The sequence below is a fragment of the Pleurodeles waltl genome, chromosome 3_1 (assembly GCF_031143425.1).
Source record: "Pleurodeles waltl isolate 20211129_DDA chromosome 3_1, aPleWal1.hap1.20221129, whole genome shotgun sequence".
In the NCBI taxonomy this organism is placed as follows: domain Eukaryota; kingdom Metazoa; phylum Chordata; class Amphibia; order Caudata; family Salamandridae; genus Pleurodeles; species Pleurodeles waltl.
The window spans coordinates 1,676,713,324-1,676,729,095 of NC_090440.1; the positions used below are offsets into that span (position 1 = coordinate 1,676,713,324).

The 15,772-nt window shown below is 46.9% G+C and overlaps 1 protein-coding gene across 3 annotated transcripts in view; it reads left to right on the plus strand.

Annotated features, from left to right (window-relative positions):
* The first annotated feature begins 776 nt into the window (after nucleotides 1-776).
* RBM45 (RNA binding motif protein 45) overlaps nucleotides 777-15,772 on the plus strand; it is a 109,432-nt gene continuing 94,436 nt past the window's right edge. For 2 of the 3 annotated variants that reach the window (XM_069225422.1, XM_069225423.1), the window contains exon 1: nucleotides 777-1,236. In XM_069225422.1, the coding sequence (XP_069081523.1) occupies nucleotides 955-1,236 (282 nt within the window). In that variant the 5' untranslated portion in view covers nucleotides 777-954. The remainder of the gene's footprint in view (nucleotides 1,237-15,772) is intronic. The other variant, XM_069225424.1, reaches the window with a different exon arrangement.

A 15,772-nucleotide genomic window follows, 5' to 3' on the forward strand; every position in this document is an offset into this window, starting at 1 on the left:
ATGGGCTTGGTTTGAAGCCCAAAGAAAGATTACAGAATGGATGGAGCGCCTTGCGCTTGCCCATAAAAATCATTAGCATGTTTCCTTTATTTACCTGCAGATGTCGCTAGTGCGCCAGCGCTGCCTGGGGCTTTAATGTTCATCGTTTGTACCGATGAAAAGAAAGGCATGGATTTAATAATAATGGGACAGCTTCCTAATAACCAGTAACATGTATTTCTGGTATCCTTTAGACACGCTCTGTTAAGGGGAAGATGCGTTGCGATGCTCGTGCGCAGTGACGTCGACATTCCTTCCATTGTGCTGTCACTGGGCTCGAGCATAGCGTCTTGGAAGTAGTGAGGCGGACGGTCGACGAGACGCTTTTCAGTAGTCGGGGTCATTTCCTTTTGTTGGAATAAATTCACGTTGAACTTACCTGCGTGGATCCTTCTTGACACGCTCTGCCACCAGAACTACGAAATGCCTTCTACATCGGGAAAGTTTATCTTTACTTAAAATATAGGACAGTCTGTAAAATAGGGTTTGCAAATAGTTTCAGTTATAACTTGATTGCAAAAATAAACGAGAAAACAAAGCACATAGTAATAGATTTTCCTACTAAACAATTTAAAAATACAGCATTATATTAAGGGTTCGATTAGAGTAAAACCTATGATTTCGCTGTTCGCAGACTTTGCGAAGCCACAAAACCACTAACTTCCAAAATGTCCGCCTCGTTTGCGGTTCGCCCAGCGATCACGGACCTCGTCCTTTTTCTACATCTTCAGTGCAAACTGGTTTCAGAGTCCGTCTTCCATTTCAGCAAGTAAGCGCCAGAGTAGCTTGCGAGCTTATCGACTACATAGCCCGGCCTGTGAGAAGCAACCGTGACGCCGCTCCCCCCCCTCAGTCGAAGCCGGGCTGTAGTAAGCACTTTTCTGGAGAGGTAAGTGCCGCTGCACGACTTTAACCATGGACGAAGGCGGCTCCGGTTTCCGACTGTCATCGGACAGTCTGGACGATCCTCCCAACAGCCGGGTGTTCCTTGTAATCAGCAAGTCGACGTCGGAGGATGTGATCCGCCACCGCTTTTCGGAGTTCGGTGACATCCAGGATATATGGGTGGTGAAGGACAAGCACACCAAAGAGTCCAAGGGGATCGCCTTTGTCAAGTTCGCCAAGTCTTCCCAGGCCTGTCGGGCCATGGAGGAGATGCACGGTCAGTGCCTCACCGACAATACAAAGCCCATCAAGGTAGGAACCGGCCCTGGTTAGGTACCTCGCTCTGAGATGCCCAGTCCCACCCGCTTTTCTACTTTGCTACAGTGTATGCCCCCCCCCCCCGGGTCCGTATCTCCATTTCAGTTTCCGGTATATTTGTGTAGATTTGCACCCTCCTCCCTTAAAAAAAGAGACGTCTCCCCGGCATGTAAATTGTTGAGGGGGATGGGGGGTCAGGTAATCGCTGAGTAGATTGCACTGCATTGTTGATGGAAATTGGGCATTGACATGGGTTACAACTGGCTGCAAACAACCACCCCGCAATTCTCCCTGTCCCCATGTCGTAAAGTGCCCTTTGTAAGAAAAGGCCCTCTTGCCACAGGACCAGAATACTGTTTTAAGTGCTATTTGAGGGTGTTTATAACATTTATATAGCGTTCGTTTACTACCCCGATGTGGGGCGCTGAAGCTCTTACTTACATGGGAAGAACACAGAGTATTTATATGGAAGGGTGTTGTTTTAGTATTGTGCACATGTGAGAAGTTTTTCCACGTCGTGCGTGATGACCACCGAACTGTGGTTACCGTGTTAATTGGGTGCAGCCACTGTTGTGATTGGTGAATAAGTGTGAAAGATCGACACACCAGTGGTCTAAGTGGGCGGGGTCGGCATGGCGTGACCCAACTTTTTAAATTTAGTGCACTTGGTTTCTCTACTTTATTATTTTTAAAATGCGTCACAGGACGGCAGACGTAGTCCTCACTTGAAAGGGATTAAATAAGAATCCAGCTCTGTGCGGTGCACTTCGGGTATGGCCTCAGAGTAAGGCTTTTCCCCCCACCCCCTCGGTATCTGCGGGGGTAGAGACCTGCCCAGCAACCCTGTAGGGGCCGTCAATCTTTGGTAAGCACCCGAAAACTGCTATTTATGATGGCCCCGTAGGCACTTACACCTCATTTAGTGAGGACGCCACCTGCCTGCCCCCATTGTGACCAATACAGTGGTCACATCAGGATGCATTGGTGTCCCCGCCCTTGACCTAATCTGCCCTTTAATATCGGGCGCACGCAGACTGAGGACGCCACCAGGAAAAGAAGATGGGTGGCTCAGTGTGGAATTTCCGCATGGCTGTGCCCACCCGCTCATCACCCTGCTAGACCTGGGAAATAAATGGAAAGGAGGCTCTCCTGGAAACCATTCTTGTACCTGCCCAAAGGTCCCCAGCTCCTCCTTCACAGCTCTCCTCTTTTCTCAGCACTGGGGCATGCAAGAGAAGCCTGGGCTGGTAGGAGCTGAACTCAGTGCTCTATAAAACAAACCTCAAGTAAGTTGGGAAAATGGAAGAAACCTGAGCTAACTGTGGAAAACGTTTAATGTGATGTTTATCAGCTGTTTTGTTTATTTTAGTTAATGTAACGTGAATGTGGCTGTCTATGTTCAGATTGGTGGTCATTGCACTTTTTAAATGCGTGTTTTTAAATGTGCTTACATTTTGAAAGGATATAGGCAGTCTGAGGTATTCAGAAAATACAATTTTGCATTTTATTCTCAAGACGTATCTCAAGTTTGTTGTGGGTAAGAAAGTTAGCCAAGCCGGACAGTTTAAAAGGTATCTTGTGCACAACATAATGACGATTTTTTTAGCAGTTAGCTGGCTGACAGAAACGTGGAAGAGACCTGGCAGGTTTCGCATGAGTCTAATCAGGTTCTCCTGAAGAGCTCCTTTAACTTTTGAGTCCTGCATAACCCCTTCCTCATTGATTTCTGAAGAATGAGTGTAAAATTGTTAAGGTAATCCACGTTGTTCCTGCTTATATTTCTGCAGCATATTACTCACGAGACTTTAAGGCATGGAAAAAAAAGGATATGGCCCAGAGCCCTAGCCTTTCTGGGGGATCCTGATAGAGCCAGCTCTGTTCTGCAGTCTTGTCCTGATGACCGTGAATAATTCTTAAACAGATTGTTTTAAATATTGTTTTCCCTTAATTTCTTTTTATTGTGAGTGATGTGTGGCAATCTATTAAACAGTTTGCCGAAAAATGTTTGTTTCATGCAACATACATAAAAAGTTCACATATAAGACATGCGAGGGTGTTAGAGTTTATTTGTAGCAATATTAGTGAGCTGCTGCTGTTATAGTATTGAAAGCACATAGCACTCTCCCTGAATATTGAATGAAAACACATCACGTATTTGGACCAGTGTCCTTGTGCATTGTTAGTGACTTGAGCAAAGAGGGCATGAAACAGTTAAAACTGGATCATAAATTCAGACCTGTTCTAAAAAGGGCCCCCCAAAATCCTTAAAATCTCACTGTATTACTCTTGTCTAGTGCATAATCTGAATTGATTCACGCCCAGGTAATTATAACTGCGCACAATTGGGTTGTAGCTGAAGGCAGTGTGAGTTTCTCTCAGTGGGGTACAAAGGTATTCAGTAGGTCAGAAGATGTGGCACTATGACTAGAGCTGCCGAATTTGGAAAAGGGAAACCAGATTCAGCCTTCATGGCCAGTCCACCAGACCAATCTCCTGAGGGCGCAAATTCCCCTATTTCTAAAGACCCGCTAGACCTTAGAAACCCTGATCTCTTAGCTACAGCAGATGGGCCCTAGTGGTGGTCAGTGTCGGTTAACCTTGAAGGCCTGTTCACCACAACCCATACAAAAGTTGACCTCCAGTCGTGTGGGCAGGCCAGCAAAGCAGTGCACCCTAGAGCAACAGTCACTGTCACCAAGGTTACAGGACCCTTCAGGCCAGTCCACTTCATGCATTGGTGCCTCCATTTGCCTTGTTCCAGCAGTAGTAGTGCAACACACCAGGGATCGGCAATGCAGGATTTGCACGCACACAAAACTAAGTTCACAGACTTCACAGTCTCACTGCTTCACGCACAAACACTTTTAATGTGTGCTGCCTGCTTTGGGGCCATTACATTATTCAGCAATGGAGGATAAAATTATGTTGCAGTGTTGACTAACTTATGCAGCAAAAAAGACTGCAGCATAATGTGGCTGATACTTTATTATTTTGACATATTTACACATACTAACAGTCTCTGCAAAGCTTTTGCCTTATTAGTACCAGTGTACCATACAAATGCAGCAGTGCGAAAAGTGACCAGTAAGCTTTGGAAAAGGGCCCTCCCCTTCACAGCAATACAAGTCACATTTTTAGGAACTTTTGATCTATTTGAGCTACAAACAGTTTTCAATTAAAATCGTAGGATTATGCAGCAGATGATTTATTATGTGGCAAATACGGCAGAGCCATATAGATGTTGAAGACATTTGCAAATGAGGATATTTTGCCATCCATGTTTGAACTGCTCTCATGCAGGTGCTGTTGGGTGGTATTTCTAGACACCTACAGTGCTCATCAGTCTGGCATATAGATGGTCAGACTACATACTCATCCAATCTTAAGCTTCTCTGCAGAGTACATCAAGCAACTCACATATGGTAATTGTGAGAGAAAGGCACAGAATAACGTACTCAACGGTGCTTCCCAACATAGAAGGCAAAGCACAACGGTTAATTAAAAAATGTAACTATTATGCACAGCATCACCTGTGCTGACTGCTTTATGCTAGAGCTTTTTAATGTATTATGATCCATGTCTGGTTTACCATCTGCTGTACGATGTGTACTGCAGTTACGTATCTAGTGGGTTTACTTGGTCATTCAAATAGTCCCTACTTTATTAGATGGTGTAGGAATGGACCACATAGCTCAATTGTTGAACATTGGTCTTTAAAGCAGGATTTACATGTGTCTTGCAGTTTATTCCCCTGAACTTAGTTACTGAATAGTTTAAAATTGCGCAGTTTCTCATTCTGTAGATACCCATGCAGAATGATCACTATTGTCTAGCAAATTCATGTTAACTTTTATTTAACATTCCCTTCTTTAATTGAACGATTTCTCAGATTGTACTATTGTAATCATCACCAGAAGACAGAGGACAGTGTTTCTGTTCTCAGACCAGAATCTCCATGTACTCTCTGGCCTGCCACTTAAGTTGCTTCTAGTCCGATCTTAAAGCTTCACAGTCTTTGCCTCTATTCATTTCAGCATCTCGTTTTAAAGAGGTAGAGAGTCTCAGCCAGGTTCTGACACTCTCCACCGTATCCTCTCAAATTTATTGGGAACTTAACATTATCTGACGCCTGGAAGCACGGTATGATTGATGCACTGCTAGAGCAACCCTCGGCAGACCCCTCTCAGCTATCAAGTTACCACCTGTCCTCCCTTCTACCAATCCCAGCCAAGGTCATGGAGAAAGCCATCAAGTACTGAAACACACACCAACTCCTGGACACCACTCAGTTTGGTTTGTGGCCCAACAACAGCACAGAGCCACCCTCATCGCAGCCACAGACCTCAGTATGATCTTGGACTGGAGAGAAACAGCGGTCCTCATACTGCACGACCGCTCAGCTGCCTTTGACAGTGTCTCCCACCTAACCTTGGTCAAAAGACTACACAAAATGGGAATCAAAGGACATGCAACCAACTGGATCTGATCTTTCCCTTTGGGAACGAAACAACATGAGTCTGCCACCTTACACATCAAAAGACAAGAACTTAATCTGTGGAGTCCCCCAAGGCAGCCCAACCCCATGACTGCACTAACACACCTCATCAGATCTCACAGCATTGACATACTTTCCTACGCTGTCACCCAACTAATACTCTACCTGTCTGACATGTCCCTCACAATGAAGACCAGTTTCTCCACCTGCATATCCAAATTACCTTCCTGGACGAAGCCTAACTGCCTGAAATTCAACACAGGCAGAAAGAAAGGAAAACCTTGTCATGGGACTCCAGCAGGGAGCCTGTAGACCTCAACACCCACCCACACAAGAAATCTAGGAATCATCTTGGACCACAAATCAACATGACAACCCATGTAAACACGGTTACCTCCCCTTGCTTCTACACCCTAAGAATGCAACGAAAATTGTTTTAACGTCTGTCAGAAAACACAAGTAAAACATTAACTAAGGCAATGCACTGTACAATGGAATCACCAAGAAGCTCTGGAACAGGTTCCAAGCCATCCAGAATTATGCAGCAAGACTCACTCTCAACCTGTGTACTTACCAACACACACGCGCACCACCCACCCTGTTTAACTATTCACAGGTGAATAGCGGCCCTATAAATACATCTAACATAAAAAGTACCGAACCTCCGTTTGTCATTAACATAACAGAAACTCCCTTTTTCAAATTATAGTGTGTTTCACTTGAGGTGCACTTTTTCACTATCTTGGTTTGGTCACCAACAAAACCTTTTGTTGTATTTAAGAATGAAAGTACTTGTACTGGCTGCATTTTTAACTATGGGTTTATGCCTGACAAATTATAGACTGTCTCAGTGTTAATGTTTGTCTTTTGATTAATTCAACAGCAGGACTTCCTGCTCCATTATATATCTTTGATAAATGAGCTTCAAATGAATTTCTGTTTAATGTGAAACTACTATCTCATTAGACATTTATAGTATAGGTGGCCATTCACTCCTTAAGTAGCTACTTGAATCCCCTAACTGGTCTTTTTTGGCACAATGTAGGTACTGAAAACAGCACAAGAAGTACTGTGAGACCTTAGTAACACATGTCATGAATCCATCCCATATCTGGGTGGAGGATTATCCGGTCTTGGCATGTTAGCTGTAACTTACCCAGTTCAAAGAAGACATTGCCAGGTTCTCTTCGTCTTTTGGGGATGATATCAGACATTGGCATAAATCAAAACTAATGCAGTCCATTACCTTGTTTAGAATTTGTTTGACCGTTGCTAATTGAAGATTTTTATTGGTAAGCTATCAAAAGGCAGTGCCCTCTTTCGAAGCATGGAGGGCATTATATAAGCTTATAACCACAGGATGTTTTAAAAGTGCTCTTGGGTGATCTTGGACTAGAATGTTGGACATTTGAGAGATAGCATGTGAGCCACACTGACAGCCTTTTCTCCATGCCACACAAGGTTGTGTCGACTTGAAAACAACAAGGACCAAAATAGCCCACTTCTGCTCCTGCCTTACAGATTTGTGAGATGGTATTTTACAGAATGTAGCAGACGTTGAGATGGTAAGAAGAATTGGGGTCCTCTTCTGAACCACCACCCATTTGGCCTACAACATTTTTTTTTTTCAGGATATAGGAGAGGTTATGTGAGCATTAGCTGTAATCCCTTTTGATTGCTCATAGAATACCGCAAATAAAGCCACAAGTCAAAACCATAACTTTCCAAGACTGTCCACAGATGTCCTGTTGATGATGTTTAGAAAGACAGGCTGTTGTATTGCACATAGTGATTTAAAGGGAAAATGATAAATTAGGTTTTAAAATGTAAGAATGTCTTATTTATGATCCCAGGTATGGAAAGTAGGCCCATGGACCTGCGAGGTCCTCTGGTCAGATGGGCCTCCCAATAACATACCCCTTTTCATGGCATTTGAATTAAGGCACATTTTTAGGCAATTTATTATCTATGTACTAACTGCTCCCATGCAAGTAGAGAATCGAGTAGAAGTGAAACCTACATTCTTGTTGGAAGTGATTACTCTCCGTGTAGTGAGAAAAGCTAAATCAATATTGGTGCATGAGTTTGTCTTAATGGAAATCAAGAAGTGAGAGGGAGGATTAGAGGACACCAGGAAGAAATGGGTGAAAGGTAAAAGACAGAAGTGTAACTGCAGTAAAAGCAAATGTAAGAGAGAAGGCTACTCTGTATGACCACATTGCGAAGACTGATATGTTTGGGCTGTGGACATTCACAATGTAGTTTAAAAATGGCACGTCTCTTCAGATGGCTGTGTCTGTTTGTGACGTATATGTGGACAGCAACATGTCCACAATATCTTAAAGCAAGGCACAACCTTCCCAGATGGCTTTGTATACAAGACTGTGCCACAAGCTTGTGTTCATCAAAATTAGCCTTCCCTAGCGATCGCAAAAATACCTGCCACCATAAATAACCCTACAACTGTAAATTAGTGAGGACTGCATCCTTGACAAAATGCATGAAAGGCATAGCTCTGTATTCCCAAATATTGTTAATCACCCAGGAAATTGCACTAAGAAGGAGGCTGGACAGATCATTTCGGGGCCTGATATCAGCTTACGACGACGGAGTTTACCGGGCCGCCTGACTTCATAATGGCAGGTGCATCGGTGCCGGCAACGCATGGGCAGAGCATGGGCCAAAGAGACCGCTAAGCGGGCTTGTCACAGAGGGATCCCCCTAAGAAAACGCGAGCCCCACCACCGGGTGAGCAGTTCTGTGGCCAGACCCCCAGAGAGAACACTGGTGAGACCGCCTCCCCCTGACAGCGTTAAGCGGAGACTCTGGGAGTGAGCGGGGAGAACCTGCATCATTATACTCTGGCCACACAGAACCAGGACGGCCGTGAGGGGTGTTGAGACCCCCCCCACCCCATCTCATAGTATGGGAGACTGAGTGCGCTTCATCTACCAGAGGTGCGCAGCGAACCGAGACCACGGAGAGGCCCCTCCCACCCCTGAAGGAAGAGAGGGTGCGAGAGGCGGTGAGACAGTGGTGTATCCGGCCACGCCAGAGGGCCCTAGACTGCTAGTATGGGACCGAGTTTTGGTGCAACCTGGAGGTGGACGAGGGACAGCTGAGATCACGAACTTCGGTGTGGGAAAATTTTGCACGGGCTGAGAGAGGAACGCCAGAACATCGCCTTATGATGGGCAAAACTAGTAGGAAAAAGGACATGACAGGCGATCCTAGCACACAACAGAGCTTCCTTGTGCACCCCCCCCCCCATGCCAATTAAACGCAATCCACAACTACTGAGGACCCGGCTGGGGGCCCTCGCTGAAAGACATAATGCAGGCTATCACGTTCTCCAGGGAAAGCCTGGAGTCCAAAATCGACACGCTCGCAGTGAACCTGGGCCTCCTGCTGGGAGGACCAACGATGTCTAGCTGAAAGGGTGGCGACAACTGAAAGAACCATGGAGGAACTCAAACCTGAGGTGGTGGCAACAGGGGACCGGGAAACTGCCCTTGAGAAACAAGTAGGGACACTAATAGACCACGCCGAAGACGCTGAGAACAGGTCCAGGAGGAACAATATCTGGGTAGTGGGCCTACCTGTCAGGAATAAGGCTATGCGCGGTCCAGGTCCCACCCGAAACTCCGCTGCTTGGATTTGCAACGCTTCATGCGCACCACTTGTCACCCCCTCTTGTTCTAAAAGTGGTCATCAGCGTCGTCTGCCCTGTGACAAAGCTCACGTAGCTGCAGGGTCAGGACATTGGTAGACAAGATGCACTTATCAGTGTTATTCTGTGAAGGGACTACAATTCCCGTGTTTTTAGAGGCAGCAGCCATCTTGGGGTGTGGCAGGCCTATAAAGCCCAGCCACACCCGAGCACATTGCTCCCTATTTTGAAGACTTCGATGCAGTCAGACCTCGTGTGGGTTTCTCTGAAGAAGAGCAGAGTGACATCAAATCGGAGTGTCCATGTTTCCATGGTGAATTAAAAAATGAGTAGTTCGTACTCGTAGCGGTGAGGCCTTGATGAATCCAATTTTGGAGGAAGTCGTTACTTCCAAAGTAAAAGCGCCCCTTAGCACAACAAGCAAAGCGTTTTCAGTTTCCAGAGTCAAGCGGCCTTGGCGCGGCGATCAAAGGCGCTTTAGAGCACAGAAGTAAAGCGTCCCTTAGCACGACGAGCAAAGCGCTTCAGGCCATACATGTAAAGCGCTCTTGGCATGGCAATTCAAGCGCTTCAGTCCACAGGTGTAAAGCGCTCGTGGCATGGCAATCAATGCGCTTCAATCCACAGGAGTAAAAGGCCCTTGGCACAACAATCAAAGCGCTTCAATCCACAGGAGTAAAAGGCCCTTGGCACAACAATCAAAGTGATTCAGGCCACATGAGTAAAGCACCCCCTTAGCATAACGAGTATTGCGCTTCAGACAAGTAAAAGCGCTTCCTGGTATTATAATTAAAGCGCTTCAAGTTCGATGAGTAAAACTTTCAGGTCTATAGTTGTTAATGTGAAAACATTCTGGAGATAAGCAAATTATAGTTTTCATTGTTCTTTTTGGAAAGCATAATATGTGAGATACATATTTAAGTCTTAGAGAATTTCTAGGCCATGATCCAAAGTTTGTTATGAATGCATAGTAGTTACAGGATTGATATACAGAGTATGACTTTAGTCCAAAGCTCTTGCCATGTCTTGGTTCAGTGGTTGTAGTTCGTTCTTGTTCCATGATTCAAAGAAGGGGCTTCGCCCTCATTTCACAAAAGGTTCTCAATCTGATATTCACGGAGACGCCTTTGTTTTCAAGAGTCTATTGATGAGTTATACTGCTATGAATGAGTATATGCATATTTGTTCTAACCTTTACTTTTCAGATCTCTCTCCCTGCCGTTCCCTACCCTAATTCCCTTCCCCCCCGCCTGGCTTCATCATAACTCTGTACTATAATAGCTTTCTGAGTTGGTGACGCGGGGAGGTGGGCCTTTTGTTCGGCAGCGTGCAGATCCCGAGGAAAGAGCACTGTGACACTTCCTGAAAAAGTTGAACAACAAGACTTAACGGAGTACCTGGAGCGTTGGATATTTGAGGCAGTAGCACCAGAGGGCTTGTTGCGCTTCTTTGCTTTCGAGAGAGCGCATAGGGTGCCTGCGCGGGTTCCCCCTTCCGGGGGCCCCCTCCGAGACCGGTGGTGGCCCGATTACTGCACTATAAGGACCGTGATCACATCCTTGCACAAGCCAGGAAAGCCGGGGATTTGAGAGTGGAGAACAATTTAGTCCGAATATTCCCTGACTTTTCCCGTGAGGAACAAAAACAGAGAGCAACTTGCTTGGAGGTCAAGAAACAGCTGCGAATATTAAATATCCTGTACGCTATGTTGTTCCCCTCCACGTTGACAGTGGCGGACCGCCGAGGAGAAAGATTCTTTCGTACACCACAAGAGGCAAGGGCCTGGCTAGATGAGCGGGAGGGCCTCACAGACGCAGGAGCATCCCGTGGACCCAGATCCAGGAGCAGACGACACCGGTCTGGAGGACCCGGGCGGGAGGGGGGGGGCGACGCTTACCTCTGAGGAGGCCCAGGAGGAACGACAACGAGCCACAGCGGCTGTGGCATCTTTAAGCGGAGGGGAGGCCAGCCCACGATCTACAGTCACAGAAAGTAACGTGAGGATCGGACTCAGATGCAGAATCTGAGAGCTCGGCGGCAAAGGGTATGGATCTACCGGTAGTGACACCAGGAACCTTAGAGAATATAATATAATATGACATAACGGCCAGGCACTGAGGATAATACATGGGGCCCCGGAGCAACGATGCCTCCGCGATATGACATGAAAATGTGTTGTAAGGCTCGCAGAACATTGACGGGGACCACCCTGGAACCATGAGTTCCACACGGCTGGAGCATTACCTTCACCCACCCATCAAGTACTGACTTTGGTTTGTAATAGTTTGGATGGGGAACTGTTTTGACACCTGTCCTGGGAAAGGGGAGTTGGAGAAGTTTTTGTTTGTTTTTGGGAAACCCGCCAATTGCCACACCTGTAGGAGAACTATGGCCCTAATTGTTGATGTCATGAGGCTACCACACGAAGAGTGGATGAGCAGAGATGCAAAAGTGCTGATTATTCCTTATGGGTGATCGACAAGAATACAAAGTTGTCTCTTGGAACATAAGGGGCATGCATAATATGTTAATAGGTAAAACGCTACAAAGTATACTCCTATTTATGTAGATGGGACGCTCATATATTAATGCTACAGGTGACCCACCTGATGGCGGCGGAGGGTGCGGCGCTGCAGAGGAGATGGAGGGGTGAAGTATTTTATACAACCTACTCAGCATATGCAAGTCGTACCCTAATTTGGATAAGGGTGGGAGTGCCGTTTCAAATGACCAACACACTAATTGATCCTAATGGGCAATTTGTGGTAGTCCCTGGACGACTAGGGGGGCGGGACATAGCGCTGATAAATGTATACGCGCCTAATATAGACCTAAGTACATTTCTAGATCAGATATCGAGCACATTAGCTCCCCACTTGCTACAAGAGGAGCTGATTGGGAGGGGGGATTTTAACTGTGTGACCAACCCTGGACTCAATAGGTCTCATCCACCATTGAGGGACTCATCAGTGAATGCTCTAGCAAAAAAATTCCTAGAATGGCAGTCTGAGTGGCAGTTGTTAGACTCCTGGAGAACCCTCAATCCACATACCAGAGATTATTCTTACTTTTCCGCTGTGCATGATCTGCATGTGCGACTAGACACTTTCTTATGCATGCCAGAGGTACACACTCAGGTACGGGAAGTAGAGTACTTGGGGAGAACCCTTTCCGATCACAACCCCGTACTACTGTACTTGTCATGGACAAACGCTACCTCATGCATACCCACCTGGCGCCTTAAACAAGATTCCCTCTAAGACCCTTCATTTCGCGACCAAATAAGGGGGCATATCACACATTACTTTGAGGATAATGAGTCCACGGACACCTCCCCTCAAACATTATGGGAAGCATTCAAGGTGGTGATACGAGGACGCTGTATTGCTGCGTCAATGGGGATTAGGAAGACCTTACTACGTGACACAGACTTAGCTGAGAAAGACCTCCGATCATTAGAGAGACTGACTCCGGAACGCCCTGAATTGCAGGGGAAGATGTGGGAAGCCAGGGGAGGGTCACGGAACACACAGAGAAGCTCCGTTGCTTTGATTATAAAAATTACATGGCGAGGGTGCACGTGGAACGAGATAAGGCGGGAGCTTTGCTGGCATGGCTAGCCAACCCTGCTAAACGTGGGTCCACCATTATAGAGAGTAATACCCCCTCAGGAACCAGGCTCTACCAACAGACTGAAATCAATCATCACTTCCTCGAATACTATACCACCCTTTATACCGGCGCACCACATGGGGAAGGAGACGATATACAGGCCTTTCTAGAAACACTGCCACATCAAAACCTCAGTGAAGCGGAGAGAGACGCCCTGTGGTCGACATAGAGACGTCGGGAATTAGAGAAGCCATTGAAGGATTAGCTGGGGGAAAATCCCAGGAACAGTTGGCCAATTGAGTTTTATGCCGCATTCGCACAGGAACTGACCCCTAAGTTAGCGCAATTGTATAATGAGGCACGCGAAACGGAACACCTCCCAAACTCCACAAAAGAAGCCCTGATAATTGCACTGCTTAAACTAGGTAAAGCGCCAGATAATAGCGGGGTTTATAGACCCCTATCCATGCTAAACTCGGACTACAAGATCCTAAGCTGGATATAAGCGACAAGATTACTCCCACATATGACCCGATTAGTACATTCTGACCAGGAGGGCTTCATTCCCACTAGGAATACCGCCCAGAATATACGGCGAGTTATCCATATTAAAGATTCCATTGCCCCACTTATGGCTGCGGCGGTAGATATTGAAAAGGCATTCAGCAGTTTAGAATGAGGATTATTCCTATGCGGTTCTCGCCCGCATAGGTCTAGGTGAGGGCTTTATCAAATGGACGAAGCTGTTCTACACGGACCCAAAGGTGAGGGTTAGAACTAAGACCATCATATCAGAGCAATATTCAGTGGAAAGGGGCACCAGGCAGTGCTGTCCACTTTCACCGTTATTGTTCGCCTTGGCAATGGAGCCTTTAGCTGCCCAGGCTCAAGCTGCCACTTGGTATCAGTGGCTGATGCAGGGTACCCGACGTCATGCGATAGCGCTCTATGCAGACGACCTGCTCCTATTCTTACAAAACACTGGCCCAGAGCTAGAGGGAGCCCAAGCTCTATTGGCACTATTCGGCCGATTGACAGGCTTAAAGGTAAACTGGCAGAAGTCATTCTTGTTCCCACTATCGGCGAACTGTGATCCACCTGACGAGCTGGGAAATGTAACATGGGAGCCCGCTGCGTGCCTTACTTGGGGGTAAGAGTGTATCACTCCAGGTCAGATATATTAGAGGGCAGTATAGGGGGTGCCATCAGGTCCCTGAGGTCCAGCGTAAGCTTCTGAAGCTCGCTTCCGCTCTCGGTAGCTGGACAGAGAGCGCTCATTAAGATGGTGGCGCTGCCGCGGCTATTGTATTACTTTGCGGTTTTGCCAGTTTGGGTTCCCGTGGCGGTGTTCAGGGAACTTGATTCTATAATCATGGTGTTTATATGGGAAGGGGGAGATGCAGAGTGGCAGTAACCACTTTGAAGCGACCTCGAGCCTGGGGGAGGGGGCTGGTGGTTCCGGACTTTGAGGCCTACTATTTGGCGGCCCAGCTGCAATGGCTGACCCGATGGGTGACGGAGCGCGGGGCCTGGGCGGAGAACGGTACCTCTGTGACTCCACCCCTTATCTGTACTGGCGGGAATATTCTTAAGCTATGCCGGCTTGGGTCCGGGTCTCGCTCCGTAGATTGGCGTCCTCCGTTGGTGTTGGAGACGCTGTCTCCAAAGAACAGGCTTAACTACGCCTTATACACTGGAGATACCAATGGCCTGGCTTCAGTGGCTACCGCGAGCAGGGGATTGGAGGGGACTGACGGCCTGAGAGGAGGCAGGGGGCCATACAGATGAGGGACCTATATCGAGAAGGTAGCCTCCTGCCATTCGAAGATTTCCAACAGGAACATGACCTTCCGCAGGGCCACTTTTTGATGCACAGAGCGCTCATACGCACCATTAGTGCACATTGGAAGATGGGTAATGCGAAAGCCCCCTCCTATTCCTTCGAGCGCCTACCTACTGACCTCGGACGGCACACAAAAAGCAGTCACAGGTTTATACAGAGCAATCCGTACAGGAGCACAGAGCCCCATTGAAGATCTGCAGCGTAAATGGGAGGTATGCTTGGGGACCCAGATATCGGAAGGAGACTGGGGCCAAATAGTGGAGAGGGTGCCGAAGATCTCCAGAAACGCTAGGTTTCAGCTCATACAATCTGCGTCTTACATAGAGCCTATCTTACCCCACAGAGACTGCGAGACCATCTCCATGTGCTAGATGCGAAATGCCCCCAGTGTGGGGTAGAGGCAGCAGACTTTATGCATATGATGTGGTCCTGCCCCCGCATGAGGGCTTACTGGGACACAGTGGTGACAGACGTGGCGGAAATTATTGAGCGTGTCGTTGCATGCACAGCTGCCCATTGTTTACTACACTGGTTTCCTCATACTCCCAAGAATAGGGCAACTAGCAGATTCCAGGACCTCGCATTTATACTAGCTAAAAGAGAATTGAAAAAAACTGGAAAAGCCCAACAGGTCCCCATCCTCAAAGTTGGAAGAGAGAGCTAAAGAGTTGAATGGTGTTATTCCTTACCTTAGCACAGCATTCCGACAAGAGAGATACCAACCCTACCACTTCCCTCACTTATATGTATATAGAGATTAATCACAACCAGAGAAGATGAGAAGGGGTTGATGCACGTTAATTTTGGATTGCTTTCTATTTTTGTACAAACGTATGATGACCATCAATATGATGTAATATCCAGCAAATTTAGGATCATCAACACGTGATGTGTGAATACCAGCATTATA